General features: G+C 41.0%; 1 protein-coding gene across 2 annotated transcripts in view; it reads right to left on the bottom strand.

The window, feature by feature from the left end:
- Positions 1-17,912, bottom strand: part of NKD1 (NKD inhibitor of Wnt signaling pathway 1) — a 112,659-nt gene that overhangs the window by 18,864 nt on the left and 75,883 nt on the right. Inside the window, exons 5-6 of one of the 2 annotated variants that reach the window (XM_075765468.1) lie at positions 2,846-2,952; positions 180-275 (exon numbers count right to left, since the gene is read on the bottom strand). In XM_075765468.1, coding sequence (XP_075621583.1) covers positions 180-275; positions 2,846-2,952 — 203 coding nt within the window. The remainder of the gene's footprint in view (positions 1-179; positions 276-2,845; positions 2,953-17,912) is intronic. The other variant, XM_075765469.1, reaches the window with a different exon arrangement.

Here is a 17,912-nt window from a genome sequence, read left to right as displayed (position 1 = left end):
AGTACATCTGAAAACAGTAAACTACTGGTGGGATTGTTTCTAGGAGGGAAGGGTCCATGGAAACTGCTGTTTAAGTTGGCAGGACACCTCTATTTCATAGAAGAAAAAATGTTCCTGTTATAAAACACTTCTCTTGTTAGCAAACGCTGCACACAAAGGGGCAGCTGTACTTTGCTTACCTCGCGTGTGACTCTTCCGTTGTTATCAAAGTCATACAGTGTGAAGGTCCATTCTTGCCTGTTATCTTCCTCTACAGACACATCACATTGCAATTCCTAAGAAACATGCAAAGAGCAGCTCATTACCTAAAGCAAAAGGCCTGTTTGCAGAGGAGACTCTCCATAGGAGGAGGCTGCTTGCTTTCTTCTTTCCTCCCTCCCTCCACGGGAGGAAGCTTCCAGGATATGTCCCGGGGAGACCTCTGTCCACCACACTGAAGGAGTCTTATCACAGTCACATGATAATCCTAACTCCCTTGGGCTAGACTTCGAGGAACCTGCAAGATCCTTTCTGCTTCATTGTAGAAAACACAAAAAGGTACAAGAAAACTACTCCCTGAAGCTCTTGAAATATAATAAGATTTCCCACTAAAAAGTGAGAAAGAAAACTCCAATTAACTCAGGAAGAGAAAGATAACAGAAACAGAGTCACAGAACGAGGCACTACACCACAGTGCCAAGAGTGGTCATTAACACAAATCCCCACCAGTGAGACCTGTCCTTGACACAGATACTTGATACCCAAAGGTTGCCAGAGTTAGTGCAGTACAGCGTCATGCCACTGAAGCTCCTGAAATGGAGCCTGCCTAGGAACTGGCCGGTTAAGAACAACCTGGGAGTAGTGCCTGGTCCTTATTTGAACTGCGCTTCTGTTAGTGAGAGTGTGATCTGTGGAAAGCCTGAAAGAATCAATTTGTTAAAGGGAAAAAAATTCCCTAAACCAAAACCAAGACTTCAGTCAAGAACAAAGGATGCACTTTGACTGACTCCAGTCACCTGGGTGCAAATCGTTTGCTTTCTCCCAAGATCTGTGCAATCAGAATTATCCAGAGCCACAACAAGGCAAAACAGAAAAGTTACAGTGCAATTAAAATGAAAGCCACTGTATGGAAGTAAAATAAACAGCTCCAAATAGCTTTGGCATGATAGAGCTCAAAATACCTGGTTGATCTTCTGACTTGAAACCAATTCCCTACAGCAGTTACGGGTACCCCCTGTCCCCTGCTGAGTTCAAAGGCAGTCTTCTCCCAGTTGTAACAAGCCCGGCTGAAAGCTGCCAAGTGCCCCACACTCTACCGTGGAAACACAGTTTCATGTTACATAAACATTCCCAGCACCTTTAAAAGCCAAATCACATTCACCTCAGATTTAGACCTCTTGTCTCAACACTTGCATTTCTGATTCTTTTATACCTTTGAAACATGTACCAATCTCTGAGCTCCTAGCTTACATAGCTGGAAAACTTTCATTTGTAGAACAAGGGAAAAAATATCAATACTTGGTTTCTTGCCACATATTAATACTTCCCTGTCCCACATTGCCTAACATAACATCTTTATGTGAGGATGTGCTCTGCTTAGTTAAGAGCTGTGGCAACCTTCCCTGCATTAGTCATGGAGCCTAGTACCAAGTGCTAACCTTTATGGCATGCCAAGAACTACTTGGGAACAAACACAGACTTTGCCGGTACAGTAGAGTTCCAGCTACTCTGGCACCAACCATGTTGACAGGTGTCCTCCAACATTCAAATATCAAGGCACTGCTAATTGCAGTTTCTCATGACTTCCCTGGCTGCAAACGTCTGCTACTCAAGGTAGAATATAAAATGTGCCTAGAAAAAAGAGTTATTGCTGTGCAAAAAAACAAAAGGCAGGAAAAGTCACCTCCCCCCAGAAGGCACACAAGCACCGAGCAACACCTGAACTGCCTATGGGAAAGCTACCCCCCTTTAATCAGCCTTAAACCAGCAACTAAATCTGCTCTAGACAAGGAAACGAACGCTCGAGCCATGCTGCAAGGTGGCTGCATGGTCTTTTAAATAACAATTGAGGAACGCAAAGCTCATTACTGTGACAGGCTGACAGCACTGAAAGGTAGAAGTTTGCCACGTCTGCTGGAGTGCAGAGAGATGAAAATTTGTGCTGTTTCTTGCCGGTACCGGAGTATCTTCCTCCTCACCAAGACAGACAGCCCTCTAGCCGGATGACAGCACATTTCAGTACTCATATTTATTAAATCACTCCCTGTATAAACAAAACCTGCCAACTACACACAATGTCTGGCAGTTTTATGATGTTTGTAAGTCTACAAGGAAATAGACCATCAGACTCATTGCCCTCCAGGATCCTTTTCCTCCTGCCACATGATCAGATGGATTTCCCATGTAGCAGCTCAGGGTGATTTCACTTCGGAGGCCCAGGCACAGAAGACTGATGGTTAAGGAAATTTCAGAAACATCTTTTACACTAGGCAGATTTAACTAAGTGCAATAGTCCATGAAAGTCAATCTAAAGATTTGATAACATGGTAGCTGACATAATAAATTACTAAAGAAAGGATCATAGGTAAAGGGTTAAACTGAATGCCTCTTCTTACTATACATTTCAGATCCTACAGAGGAACGATCATCATTTGATCCTCTCCAAACCTGGAAATAAATCTCACTAATCACCTCATAAGGAGCACCAATAGTAAGACACTGACTCGTGCCAATTCTGCCTCCTCCTGTACCCGTTACAATTGTCAGGAGCTATATACATGCATCAGAGGACACTCTTCAGTCCACAGGTTATTTTTATACCATAATTATATCAGTACAGTGAAACTTTAAAATATAGAGGACTTACTTCAAATTTCAGTTGCTTCTTGGAACCTGTGCGTGTGTCACTTTCTTTTTCTGCTTTCTTTTCATCTCCACTGCAAACTCCATCTGTCTTCTCTGGAGGCAAAGCCACTGCGAAAAATATATTTAAGAAAAAACGCTTGTAAGGAAATGTCAGAGCAGTCTCATATTTGCAAATCTGTCTTTATATTTAGGGTGAAATTGATTTCAGCAAACTTGTATGAGAGGATCATTATACTTGATTTGCTTTTGTGTTCCCTACACATCTGGGATAATTTCTGCAGACAACCAACAGCTTTTGGTACACAGCCTCTCCTACAAACATCACTAGAGTCAGAGGAAGTTCAAACACAGTATTATGAGAATATAAATCAGCAGAACTGTTACTGCAAAGAAGTTGAATAATTTTGCAAAATATTGAAAGTTTGTGACATATTGCAAAAACACACTGCATTCACCAGCAGTGAATTAAGTAATGAAGCTGAAATGAAGTCCTTGTTCCGTTTCAATTTCCCTCCTCAAATGCACACAAACCTTACTACCTTCCAAAAAAGGTAACACTACCTGCCAAAAAGGTTAAGCTGCATTTTTTCAAGAAGGTATAAAAAGGTATTTCACCTAAGTTTCAAGTTAAAACATTTTCACTTGAATAATTCAATAGCACTCATAAAGAGAATCAAGATTAGCATCTACCAGACATATATCACAACATAAATAACATATATCAGATACATAACAGAAAGGTATCCATACTTCTCATGTGGATTAAAAGACAAATGGCCAGGAACTTAATGCCTGTGCCTTTGGCTCCTGCAGAGGCACTCAGCCTTGCACATAATGAAAACCTGTATCTGAAAAAAATTAATTCTATATTCATTATGAAAATATACAGATTTTTTTAACCCTACCCTCAAACATTTTAGATATGAATTTTTTATACATCCACATACCTCTGCCAACAATGCTATGCCCATACTTCATTAGGCATAGCAGTAATCCTGCCTACTTCCCAAAAAACAGAAGATAAATTCGAGAGTGTGGGTCTCAAAGTCAGCATTTTTATTGTTGCACTGCAGCATTTGCATTTACCCAAAGCCTTTATCCTAATGCTATGTAGGAATCGTTTCTTGTGGAACCCTTAGTAAGTAAGAGCTCATATAAGTGCCAGTTCAGTAAAGTCAGATTCCTTACAAAAAAGGAGACACGATCCCCTCCAGTTCAGGATGAGCCATTTCAAACTGGGTTTGCTCTGTGGCTCTCCCAGTGTTTGGCACTTCTGAGGTGCCTCCCAAGCATTCTCCCAGGAAAGCAAGTCATTAACATGCTAGAAATTAAGATATTATATTAGTCATCTTTCAGTATTTTCTTTCACATTTAAAATAAACAGCTAAAAAATTAAAAAAAAAAAAAAATCTACCTTTGCCATAGCTTTATACTCTCTGAAATTTCAAAACCTAAGATTTCTGCCAAAATATTCACATTGCTACACTGCAATGTATCACATTTTCTAGTCTTATTTCTTTGTTTAAATTTAACACTATTGTATTACTTCTTTTTTTGGTTTTCAAAACTGTGACACTATACTATAAATGATTCTGGATGTGCAGTAAAGAAATGGTGAATGAGGTAGAAATCCTAACCTTTGGAATTTCCTGACTTTGATACTTATTTGCAGTTTTGATGTTATACTAACCTCAGCTTCCCAACACACACGTGTAATCTGCATTGTACAAATGCAAGTAGACATGGAGTTCATCACACACATACTCACACATTGATACACTTTGATTTCTACTCCAAGCCATGTCAGGACTCCCTACACTAAACAAACTAAGCAAGAAGGTCAGCTGAAGGAGGACAAAGCTCACTTCACAGCAGTTTCTTCCCTTGTCCTTTTAACCTGCTGTTAGCGGATTAGCAGGGATTGTTTATGAGGAGGCTTTTGTATAGTGTTTCTCATAGTGAAGGCATTTATTAAAATCAATATTACTTACAATACAGAACTTTGACTTATATCTGAAGAAGGGCCATTTGCTTTACACTCAGTTTGTCCATAAATACAACTCCATATTCCTGGAAGTTCAAAGCTAAGGCCACAATAAGACCCCCATGAAACAAAAGACAACATTTGGTTGTCTTTGGACCTTAGTCCAGCCTTCTTGTTTCATTCTAAAATCAACAAGAAATGAAAAGGTAACATGGGCCTTCATTAACAAGGACAGTTACATTGACAGTGGGTCTTGATAACTCTTCAGTATGCCCCTAGATTTTCCATGGTTCATTTGTACCAGTGATCAGTTTCTCAGATGAACAGTTCTAACTCAGCTGATAGAAACATTTGTATGAGGGGCTTTTGCAAGCCCTCACAATCTTGCTCTAGGGAATGTGAAATAGGAGAAAGCGGGGCTGGTATGACCCCTGCTTTCATTGGAACAGTGGACAACCAACTTGGGAAAAAAAAAATCCACCCCTGTTATCACACATATTTTTAAATGTGTAAAGGTACATAATGGCCAAAAGTCTTCTACGGTGGTCTTTTATCTATTAACGGATGGCATCCCAAATGACATTGGCATGGCAAACCCATTCGGCCGAGAGCACTGGTGAGCAGATCCTGCACAAGGTCACTATTCTCCGCCCCAGTGCTCTTTGTTGGGTTTTTCTGTCAAAACAAAGTGTCTTACAGAGCATTCTCTCCCTTCCACACCGTGCTTTTGCACTGCTGCTGAAAGCTGCCGGCACGTGCCAAGAGCACCAGAGTTCCCCAGTCCACAGGGTGCTTCAGAGAGGAACAGCAGAGTTACCTTCTGCTTTCAGGAACAGCCCTTCCACTGCTACGTTTAATAACCTTTCTGGATGTACAGTTTGTGCGTTCAGATAGGAAGTTTGCACTTTAACGTGTAATCTATGTACCAGAGGAAAAAATGTGTTCTGACAAATTAGTCTTCTCAAAAAACAAGAGTTCAACTATTGGGGAAGGAGGCGATACATCTTGCAGTACACTCCTTGAGAGAGTTTAAATACTGTATGCCAGAAATTATCCTCTTTGAGCGCTGCTGACCTTTGATCTGAAGAACTCATTGGCCTTGCTGCTCCGGGGAATTATCCTTTGAAATCAGTTACTCATTTTGGAGCTCAGATGAAATGGGGAAATCTGGTGATCTCATCCTGATGTCAAGTTTCATTCAGCAAAATAAAATGAAATCTAAATGAGGAAACTTTAAAGGGGAATATAGGGGTATTAAAATAATATTTATGAGTGATCAAATAATGAGTCTGTGCATATATCCTCATGTGCCTTATCCATACCCAATGAACATTTAAAAATACATACTAGAGTGCAACTGTTTTGTCTGAGAAGAGCAGGGTAAGTGTTTGGTATCTTGTTTCTATATTTAGTTTTGACTATTGACATGCACTCAGTTTCATGAAGGATACAAACACATGCTGAACCTACTTATAAATAAAATGAGAATGTCTGCTTGGGACAGTTAAAACTGGCAGCCTGTAAACAGAGATACTGCAGTGAGCCTCATGCCAAGGTTCAGATATATTCACAATGTGAACTTCCTTTCAGCTCTGCCAATGATATTAAACTAGACCAGACAAGATTGCTATCTCAAAGGAGTGTGGAGAATTAATAGACTTGCGTTTCCAAAGTCTAGGCCATCAGAAATAGGTCCACATACAATATATCATCTGTGCAAAAACACTTACCTCCCCACTCAGATAAGTCCTGACAAAGAGAACGCACTATATAGACGAATACACAGAGAAAACCTACCCTTGTTGTGGGAATCCACAACTGGGGGAAAAAAAATTATATTTATTGCTTCTCATGGGAATAACCATATGCTCTCAACAACACTGTTCCCTAACAGAAAGTTTCATGAATTGAAATACTGCATATGTTTTCTTTATGATGTTCTCTTTTCTTGTTCATTATTAATGGTCTTGTATTTACTTCTATAACCTTAAGACACTACAAAAATGCGTCTGGACAATATTTGAAATTGGAAAGACAATAAAGGAAAAATATTAACTTGGAAAAATTGTGAAATACCATTCTTTCATGAAAAACAAACTGACTGGCTTAAGTGTACTAGCAGATGTTTCTCTCTAAGATTGTTAATTACTACCACCCAATTGTTCGTAATTGAGGTGGGGGAGGAAGAGTGGGAGAGAATGAACACCAGTTTAAAGGTATTAAGACTCACCCCTGAAGAATTAAGTCTTTTTTTTCAGGGCTTTATTCATCCCTAAGAAAAAAAGGGGGTAATAATTCCAACTGCTCCTTAGGAATCACCAAAAAATCCCAGAAATGAGGTAAAACTGATTGCTGTGCTCCGTGTACTGAATGAGCATAGAATACTAAGCTTCAGACAGCCAAACCATTCTTCACTCACCTCCATCCTGCATCTGAGAATAAGAGAGGAAAAAAACCAGAAAGCCAAAATACAGCTGCAGTCAGGTTAAAAAATGACTGTTTAAACTTGGTGGCTTGTCATTTCGGATTTCTCCAAGCCTCATTCAAGCCAAGCACCATGCTCTTTAACAAATGATCCTCCTTCTCAGAGCAAGGACAGCGTCACTGTTTTTCAACTGTACTGAGCATTTGAGTCAGATGGATTAAGAGGATCTTGTGGACAGAAACAAAAAAAGGATGCAACTCTGATGAATGTTCAGGTCTAAGTTACGGCTACCAAGTCCCAATTTGCACAGCAGTTAGGAGAACTCAGGCTAAAGATGAACTACTTCAGAGCCTTTTTGGGATGACAGTCTTTCCAAAAGGTGCGTGATGGATCACGGGGCCTTAACTCAGAAAGCAGAACTACGGGAGAAGCTATGCAATTCGACAGTGATAAATTATGACTGGACCTTACCAGTGACGATTATCTTAACATCAGGGTCATTACTGTGTAATTGTTGAGAGAAAGCAGAGTAAAGGTAAAATTGGAGAACTGACAAAAATGCCACCTATGAAAGTCAGCATCTGGCATATATGAAACCAAACTCTTTGAAGTGAAATATTATTAGCCTTCCCCGCAAATTGGATAGACTGGACTCCATGGCAATTCTTTAAAACTACTACCAGAAACAAAGGGACAGAATTATCTGTACGTGGGGAAAAACAACAAACCACACACTAGAACCTGAGACTTGTGGGGGAGTAGGATAAAAGGAAAATTAAAAAATGCATAGACATATCAAGACAAGGAGATGAAGTCATAAGCACTTCTGTAACAGCTCAAATTGAACTTCAGTAGCAATATTTGACTGGTGGAATTGAGCATCAAAGAATTGGTCCAATCGAGCTCAGTAGTAAAATTCCTATTGACGTCAATAGGGTAAGGGTTTCACTTCCAATTTACAGATCTAGCAGACGCAGCAGAACTTAAAGTCAGAGACTATGAGGACCAAACAGATAGAAAGAGAATTAATTGTGTTGGTTTTCCTGAAGTCTCTGATGTCTAAATTATCTGGTTCTGTCAACATTTTTTTCATTGCAAATCAGGTTTGACAAACATAACTGACATTCTTCACTGACTGCACAACAACAACCAGAGCAATAACAACTATGTTTGAAAGTCCAAATTGAGAAGTCGTCCTTTAATTAACAATTGCTTTCACATTCAGATTTCACTTTTAAGTTCTCCTGGAGGCCACAGATCAAGAAATATCACCCCCATTAAGCACACATTTTGGTTTTATTCCACAGAGTTGATTGAAATACATCCCCGACGGAGATAACTGTGCTTGAGCAAAGGTCCTCTTCTCCAGCGCCAAATGAACGTAGGCAGAATAGGACCAGGAAGGGAGTAACATTCCTTTTCCACAGCCACCAGAATAAGCGCATAGAAAAACAGGCTTGTCCTGGGTCAGTGCCAAAAGCGTGTATTCAACTTCTCTGGCTGAAAGCTGAAGCTGATGAATTAGACACACCCTTCAAAACAACAAAGATCAAACTGCCTTCTCTGAAACTCGCTGTAGGGAAATTAATTGTCCATTTTAAGTCCAGTGGGACAAGTCAAAAGCAATTTAGCAAGAGCTGTACTAGTAGTGCTTTGTACTAGTCTGGGATGGGTATTTCAACCTGAAAATATGGAGAGAAGTCATTCTCTTCTATTTCACTGTTTCCTGTTGATGGTCACCACACAAATTAAAGGTTCAATTGCACACTACAGAGTGGAAAAAACCCACAACATTCATGATGTCACAAGACCTACTGCCAGCACCAGACCAAGGGGAGACAATTAAGCGCAGAACAGAGGGGTAGTGAGTCAGACCATGTGATGGCTTGCAAAAAAACCCAACAAAAATAGACAACCAAAGTATGTTTTAATCATTCAGGCATCAGATACTGATTCTAACTCACAAGTCACCACTAGGACATTGGGGAATTGTTAAACTGAAATTCACTCAAATGTTGAGAGAACATTTTCCCTCTTGAATAAAAAGTAGTCAAACTCACAGGTCTGTGCAACACCACCTCCCTTAAAGCTTCGATTCCTTTTGCCAACCCCAATAATTTGACACATATAAGTAGAAATATTTCCAAGTCTTGATACAGAATCACAGGTTTCTGTCTAGATTTGGTGTCTTTTTTTGGCTGTTGGGGTGGGGGGACAATTTTTTTACTCTCTCCTTACCAGAAAAGGATTTGTACTGAAGATGCAGATACAAAGGACAATACAGTCTCTCTCTGCTAGCTAGGGTGTAACTCATACATGCTTAAACACTAACTCTAGATTTCTCACACTCTCTCTGGAGTGAATTTACTGAAGGGAGGGAGTTTGTTGAATTTTGCCAGATTATGCCTGTTCCAATTAGTTCCCCAACTGGCTGTATTTCACCAACAGCAACTGCCAGATTAAATGCCTTACTTGACCATCTTCACCCAATACACTTTGATGTTCAGTTCTCAAGCTTCAAAATACCTTTTGGATGAAGATCAGAGAGCACTAAACAGAATTACTAATTAATTAAGCAAAGTTAAATTTTAAACACTGTTTGTTGTGTTAGCCAAAAGCCTGAACAGAACAGTCTTTTTTTTTCCCTTCCTCATTGGAGATCAAAGAAGATCATTTCTCCCTCCCCTCCCGTCTTAAAAAAAAAAAAAAAAAAAAAAAAAAAAAAAGGAAAAAAGCAAGAGGATGTGGGACAGGGGGAGTAAATCTCCATACACTTTGGTCAGAATAGTTCAGGATGATACCTGTAACAGCGAGATATGTGTTTGATCAGTGGGTATACCAAAAGCCACGTTAACAGAATGCAATCTGCTGTAACTATCTGTATCATTTAACATAGGTAAATACTTCTTAACTGAAAGCTGTCACTGTCATATGGACCACTTACCAGTTTCTAACAGCATTATGTGTCCCTGGGGCTCTGAATGGGCCTGCGAAGTGTTGAATTCTGTTGCTGAACAGTGACAGATGGGGACATCAACTGACCATTTGTAACTTAAAGCAAAAAAGAAAGAACTCTCTTTTCTAAAGATGGACATACACTGATTTTGGTAACTGGTAACAATTTTGCTTTTCAAAAAATCCCTTCTCAGTGTAAATTGCAGATATGCACGTTCACATAGGATTTTCTGCCTTAAATTTTCTTTGTCTCTTTGGATTTTTTCCCCCTGAGATTCACAAGGGAAGAAAAAGAAGAAAAAAAACCCCGCCACTACATAACCCTTTATTCAAATGAAGGCTGAGTAGGTAATATTATTAAAAATGTAGGCTTTGATATCAACTCACTCCCATCTAACTTAGATGTTCAATGGGAAAATCATGTTTCCACCACCTTTGCTATGATAACGGGGCCTCTAAAGGCATGTGAACTGTAAGATTCATTTCATCAGAATTGCTTCCCATGGGGAAGAATGTCACCCTGACCTTCACAAAGCTAGCCTTTTATAGAGAGCAATGTTGTGGACCTGTACTGTAATGTTATTTTGGCTGTGATGAATCAGTTGCATATCTGACAACTCTCCCATAGTTAATATTCAGTAGCAGGTTCAGCGTTCCCATCCTCAGAGCCCTACATCTTACTCTGAGAGGTGGCAAAGAATGGAAATTGATCCACAACACAACTGAAAAGTAATATAGTGACAGTAACAGTCCAGCATATACGTGTGCGCGCACAAGCGTACATCTCTCCCTTTTCATTTTTATATATGCGTGAGGAATGGTACTAAGGTCGTATACTGCAAAACATGCAGAGAAATAAAATTCATCAAGGCTTGACCCCACCACCTTATTTAAAGTCTAGAGAGCACACAGGATCTCATCACAAGAAATGATTCCTACAGAGCAAATTAAGGTAACTGCTCACCATTATTAATAATTACAGCACAGCCTAAAGACCACAATCAGAGATGGAAGCCCGCTGTGCTATGTACCCCTCAAAATGCAGAAGAAGAGATGGTTTGGAGCATGCCTACAGGAGGAGACAGCTCTAGAGAGCCCATGTGTTTTGCAAATCAAGAGTCAGCTTCCCACTTGGAGCTACCCCTTTGGTGAAAAACCCTGCAATATCCTCCTAGACAGCGTCACTGTGAATTTTCATTCAAACGTAGCGTCTTGAAATCGGGGCAGCAATCACTACTTGCTAGCGGGGCCTGGGCAGCCACCCCTGCAGGGGCGCAGGCAGCCTGAGACAGGGCAGGTGTGTGGGTGCTCAGTGCAGCTCCTAGAGGGTCCTGCAGCAGGCACAGAGAGCAGTCTTCATCTGAACACCGAGAATATCCTTCCACACCTGGATGGCTCCACTCTCTCTAAAGGCTTTTTTTTTAATTAAAATAACAAAACAAAAAACCAAGGGCCTGCAGCACCACACTTTAGCTTTATGTCTCCAAATCCTTAAGAGTGACTATTATTCCCTCCCAGATAAATCTCTGCACACAGAGTTCAGGGCTGCCTTGGCTCCCCTCGGCCTCTCCCCTGCCGGCGCGGAGCCCTGCGCACAGCCTGGCTGCAAAGTACAGCAAAGCTCTCTGCTCCTCCAGAGCCCTGTGAAAATTCCTGAGGTAGCAGCTCTTTTACTTCTGGATATTTTGTTTTACAACTGCTATTCCTTACCTCTCTTTTTGTTACCTTTACAGGTTTAAATCCTTTTTGGTACAAAGTTGGGCACTTTGTATGACATATTTTACTGGTGAAAGGACCTGGATTGCTGGATCAGATTTATAAAGCAAGAAAAACCTGATTACTGGTATTTTTATTTTTTTGGTAGGCTGGGGGTTGGGACTTTCCATCTAACAAGAGCAGCTGGACTCCGAGCTCTTTCAAGAGCAGAAATGTTGCTTCAGGTTCATTTCCACAACCCCATAGTGCTGCATTTATTATTTGCCTTTACTCACAAACTAGTTGTGGTTACCAAAAAAAAAAAAAAAAACCCTCTTCCAAACAAATGACATTTTATCTTTTTCTCCACAGGAGAATAAGGTTGACTGCTACTTGTGCTTTGAGGTTTGGATATGATTGAGATGAAACATCTGTTAAGAAAAAAAGGTGTGGGGGGGACTTTTTTCTGCTAAAAATATCATGCCTTTTTTTTTTCCACCAAACTTGAAACATGTGATGAAATTCAACTTTTAAAATATAACCCTGGAGCTACTTGAAACTATAAAAGTCTCCTCAGTATCTGAGGCAAGTCAGAATTTCCACTGTTCAAGCTGGGCTTTTATGAAGAGCAGACTTTAGAAAAAGCTGTAATCTGTCTAGGTAACAAAGGGCACTTGTTCTGCCTGGTGAGGTAAAACTTTGGGTTTCTGTAGCTACTGCAGCAGAAGTGGAGTTGAAGCACACAAAAGCACCCTGACTGATACACACTTTGAATTTGGAGCAGCAACTGGCAAAAGCAATATGCTTTTCACTGAAATTGCCTCTGTAAGTCCGCCTGTACATGCTTGTGTACTTGTAAGGTTCAGCAGGATGACAGGCTGTCCTGTCTAAACTATCCAGCCCGAAGGTTCAGGCATCCATCTAACTATACAATTATCTAGCTATCTATAGAAAACGATGGCTCCTAAATTTGATCCCAGAAATGCAATAACCATTTAATCCTGTCATAAACTGTATCCTCACATGAGACACTGGGATACGAAATCCCTATGGGCAAGAAAGAAGGGCCTTACAGGAGCATGCACATGGGATCTAAACAAAAGCCTATTGCAGAAAGCTACCAAAACCCAGCAAAGGGGGCACTCCGAAACACAGTTGCCTGGCTGTGTCAAGGTCAAGTCAAACACAAGAGAACCGGCAGCTTTAGGAATATTCGGGAGTTGCAGCAGGACATATTACCTATTCAATGCAGTACTCAAGGTTTCTAAAAATGAATGTTTCATGTAAAGGCAAAGGATTTGAAACACACACATTGTCTTCTGAAATAGCAAGGGCCAAAACTTCTTTCAATGACAAGAGCACAACACTGGAAGAATTCCATAAACACCAGCACAAGAGTATTATCTGGCCCCAAATCTTTGCCTGGAAATATGCTCTAGTTTCACTCACATGGGTAAAAAATAGAGTCACAAGAGAGTCAGAGAAGAATGGCATTTTGACTCACTTTTCAAAAACATGTTTAATAAAACCTCCACGAACTGTGGTCAAAGCTACAAGAAAAATAACTGGTAATAATCGTTGCTGGGAAATTAAAAGTAGAAAAGGACCTTTGTTCTTCAAGTAGAATAAATGAAACCACTGGTATTCATCATGTTTCCAGAAAGATTGTTTTCCAACTCCTGACTTGTTCCCATATTTCATTCTTTGTTCTTGGTGGTGGATGTCCTGGGGCAAAGTTCAAGTACATTTTTATACTGCTGCACACGTACAGTAACGCAGCTTTATCTCTGTACACGCTAGATCAGCTGTCTCTCAGAGATACACCCGAGTCCGTCAGTTTGCCGAGGTATATCTAATGGCAGACCGTGCCTCCCAGATTAGTCACCAGTGCTGAGGCAGGAGAGCAGGCCATGCGGATGGACACAGCTAGCTGTAACGCAGACATCTCGGGTGGTGCTAAGGGTTTGACAGTGTGCTCACGCGGTGGGCAGCTAGTGCAGAGCTCTGCACCAGCCTGCATTCCTCTGTGCTCAGTGTGATTGTTACCCAGCCTAAGCCGGATGAACAGCTAACCCAGATATGCCCACACATGCTACAGTTCCTTCATCCTCTGAGTCACAACCTTGACAGCCCAAGGGAAACACCAGTGACCAAGACCGATTTGGCGAGTGCAAATTACTGAGGCCCAGCCCTTTCAAACCTCATGCATAGGGGATGAGCCTCATGTCCCTGGCACCCATTTCTCACCCCATCTCAGTCCCTCTACACAGCAGTAGCTTCTCTCGGGCTTCACTCACTGGTGTGAGCAACCAGTTGGGTGACACAGTCTGCTGCCTAAGTGCCGCCATGATGCTTTGCTCACCTTCAGGATGTGGAAGGCAAATGCAAGAGCCCTCCTCCTTTTGATGAGATCTCCCTTTGCCCTTTGATTGCCCTGCTTCCCACATGCACCCTGACTGTCTGCCTCTTACACGCTACAAGAGAAGCAGCTTGAGAGATTTGTAGACATAGCTTTCCAACAGCTATATCCCCAGAGCTGAGAGTAAATGAATATTCTTATTGTTAATTGATTCTTTTTTTTTAATGACCACTCAGAAGGAGCATTAGCTTCTCTGTGAAAGAAGGAAAAGTTGCCAGTCTTAGGTAGAAGGAAAGAGTATGGAAAACCAATATTGTTATAAATACCAAGTATGAATATATCATTTTAAAACTTTCCATGTTTAAGGTGTTCCCTAAGTATCAACTCTTTGCTTTTTTGAGGTGCTTGTTCCCTTTTCATTACCTTGGTTTTCTACTGAAATATTTTTTATACATTACATACAAATTAACATTTGGCTTTCTTCAGCCACCATAAAGAATAGAGACCACTTCTAAGTTTGAAAGGTTTTCTAGTATACTATGATTGGAAACCCTCTCTCTGTTGTATTGTAAGGGACAGACACGGATACAGGAAATCCCAGGCTCTGTTCTTTCCTTTGCTACTGTGTCCCTGAACCAAACATGCAACTTGCTTGTGTTCAGGAATTACAACTTTCGAGCAGTGTAGAATGATCCGAATACAGAGATCAATATGAAACTATTACTTAACAGCAGGTATGAGCTTCCCAGTCTGATGCAGAGGATTAATAACCCAGAAAAAAACTCTCAAATCATAGACAAAACACATCATCTGTCAAAAACCATTAGGCAGCACGGGTAGGAGCTGGTAGGTTGTCAGCTAAAGAGAACGATACCCTACATGCAAGGAACAAGCACGGCACGGGCAGCAGAGCACATAGCCTCCACACAGCAGCGGCTCAGTGCAAGGAGGAAAGCTCACCCTCCAAGGTGACATAACAGCCCACTTTTCACTACTGCCTTTCTGTGCTCTGCTTGCCAACATGGGTGGGAGCTGTTAGACACTGTAAAGGTCCATTTGGAAACACCTGGAGACCACTAGCTTACACGCAGGCCATGGACAACCGTTGGATGGCAACAGTCTTTCATCACTACTGACCTGGCTGCACTTGAAACAGCAGCTAGAAGTAAAAGCTTCTGATCCAAATACCAACCCCCCTCAAATGGAACGGCTAATGTTAAGAAACACTTGTACAATTTTATATTTTTTTAAATTTTTTTTAAAGTGCCTTATGCCATAAGATTTTCCTCCCACTCATGGCAAACAGCCTACCTGCTTCTTATAATTTCCTGGATCTGTGTATGACCACAGGAAAACTTCTGCTAATCCTACCAGTTTCATGTTCTTTGGTGACTTTTATTCTAACTGCCAAACTAAGCAGTTTTCTCTTGGCACTCTCCACTGCTCCTTCCCCCCTGCCCCCGCCCCTCATGTTCTTTGGTAGTCCTTCCAATTCACATAACCAGCTTATCAGCTTCCAGCCTCGGCAGGGACTAGCTGTTTGTCAGATAATGGTGGCCGATGCCAGTGGGTCACCCTGAAGCTGAAGATATTTTTGAGTTGTTTCATGTCATATTGAGTAGTAGGAAAGCAGAAACCTCCTGACAGTCAAAAAAAAATACAGCAAGTGAGCAAGTGATCACCAGCCTGAGGTGATCACATAGCATATAATCATGGGCAGCAAATCTGTGGTTAAGTGTGTAAGATTAGCCACAAGTCCTAAAAACGCATACAACATCCCAGAAGGCTGACCACAAGAGCACTTTTAAGATAGAATTATTAGCACTCTGTTTGTGTCAGTGATGAACAGGTATTTGGCTTAAGAACATGACAGAGAATGGACCTTTATTTTCTGCGAAGCACCAAGCCTGCATCAGTAGTACTAGGTAGGTAATAACAACGGGGCTCAGATGAAGCAACTTTGCCTATGTGCAAGATGCAATCTATGTCTTTTCTACAAATACACTGGAATTTCATGTACATAATACATAGAAAATTATTTAACCTTTAGAAAATAAATGAAATAACCATTATAACTGAAGTCATTAACTGGAAAGGAGCATGCAGTTTGAAATAACTGCCTTTTATTACCCATTCATAGCTCAGCCTAGCACAATACAGGAATTTATTACAGCTAAGATATTATCAAAGTATGGTAAAAAGTGTCTCCTATGCAAAGAGATGGTTAGCTAAAACTAGTTAAAATGCTTGTTCAAGTCTTCCTATGCTGACAAGTTTATAAACAATTTGGGCCCAAGTACCATACCTTGCCACCCTTCCTCTGAGTTGACAACCCAACAGATATTCTTCCAATTACCAATTTTAGAAACAACTCCAGGAACTTCAGTCTTCACTGAATTTTTCCTGAACGGAGAGACAGAGGAGACGGAATTCTCTCGCAATGCATGAGAGCAACCTTGCTGCACCCTATGCCCTCCCCAGCAGCTGCAACCCCAGTACAGAGGAAGCATGGGCACCTCAGCAGCACCCACATAGAAGCAAACATGCTCCCTTCACTGGGCTGTCCCGGACACCTATGGCAGGGAAAGCACGTGCAGCTGCGGGGGGTCCGGGAAGGTGGCAGCATCGGGCATAAGATCAGCAGCCTTACACCACTAGTGCATTCTTTACTATTTGTTCCTTGTTTGCTTATCAGTTCTTATTAAAGTCAAAAATAACAACACAGCTCTTCATGGTGGAACTCTGTTAACTACACCTCAGCCCCCCCTTGACCACAGATTCCCTGGATGCTGGGTGGAGGAAGAAGAGATGAAGGACTGACTGGACATACTAGTAACATCTTGAAAAACATATACTACTATTAAGAATACAATGAATTGTTTTTCTGCTTTGCTGAATACAGCATGTCTTACTTGAAGGTTTAGAAATTCCATAATGTCTTATAAATGTGTGAAAAGTGCTACAAGTAGCCCTTCTATGATATGATAGATATTTTTTCAGCAGCAACATATGCTTTGAACTCTGTTGGAGTGCTCTCTAATATTTATGGGCAAGAAGATGACCTGAATAATTTTGTCCTTTCTGAATAATTTTGTCCTTTCTGGTACCAGACGAGGGAACATCTTACATCTAGGAATTTGGATACATCTGGTTTAGGAAACATCAAAAAATGGGTTTGTTGATTCAGGTCAAGCTCTGTCACTACTTTCAGCAGGACTTTGGATATCATGTTCAGATAAGGCACCAGGAAGGCTTGGATCTTCTCCAGTCTTCTGTTGAGAGAATAATAATAAAGACATCACCCTCAGCTGACAAATGAAACATGGAACAGATAGCTGTCAGCATAAGAGGCTGCTCCTCTGACAGGTACAGGACTAGATTGATCTCACAGAGACACAAGATTTCTGGTTAGTAGAAACACTTAAGTCATACTTTTCAGGAGAACAGTGACATGAGAAATCACATTATCACATAACTAATAGGGGTGATAGGTTAGGTGTCTCCTGAGCTTAAGGACTTCACCTTGTACTCCAAAAGGCAGCTGAAGTAGACTGATAGCTGTATCCCACTGGGCTCTAAAGAGCTTGTATTGAGACAAGTAGGAAATTGCCTCTTTTCCACAATCAGTCTGTGTCAGAGGGAGATTTTCC

This window comes from Balearica regulorum, chromosome 13 (assembly GCF_011004875.1).
Source record: "Balearica regulorum gibbericeps isolate bBalReg1 chromosome 13, bBalReg1.pri, whole genome shotgun sequence".
NCBI lineage: Eukaryota > Metazoa > Chordata > Aves > Gruiformes > Gruidae > Balearica > Balearica regulorum.
This window is presented reverse-complemented; position numbering and strand designations above follow the sequence as displayed.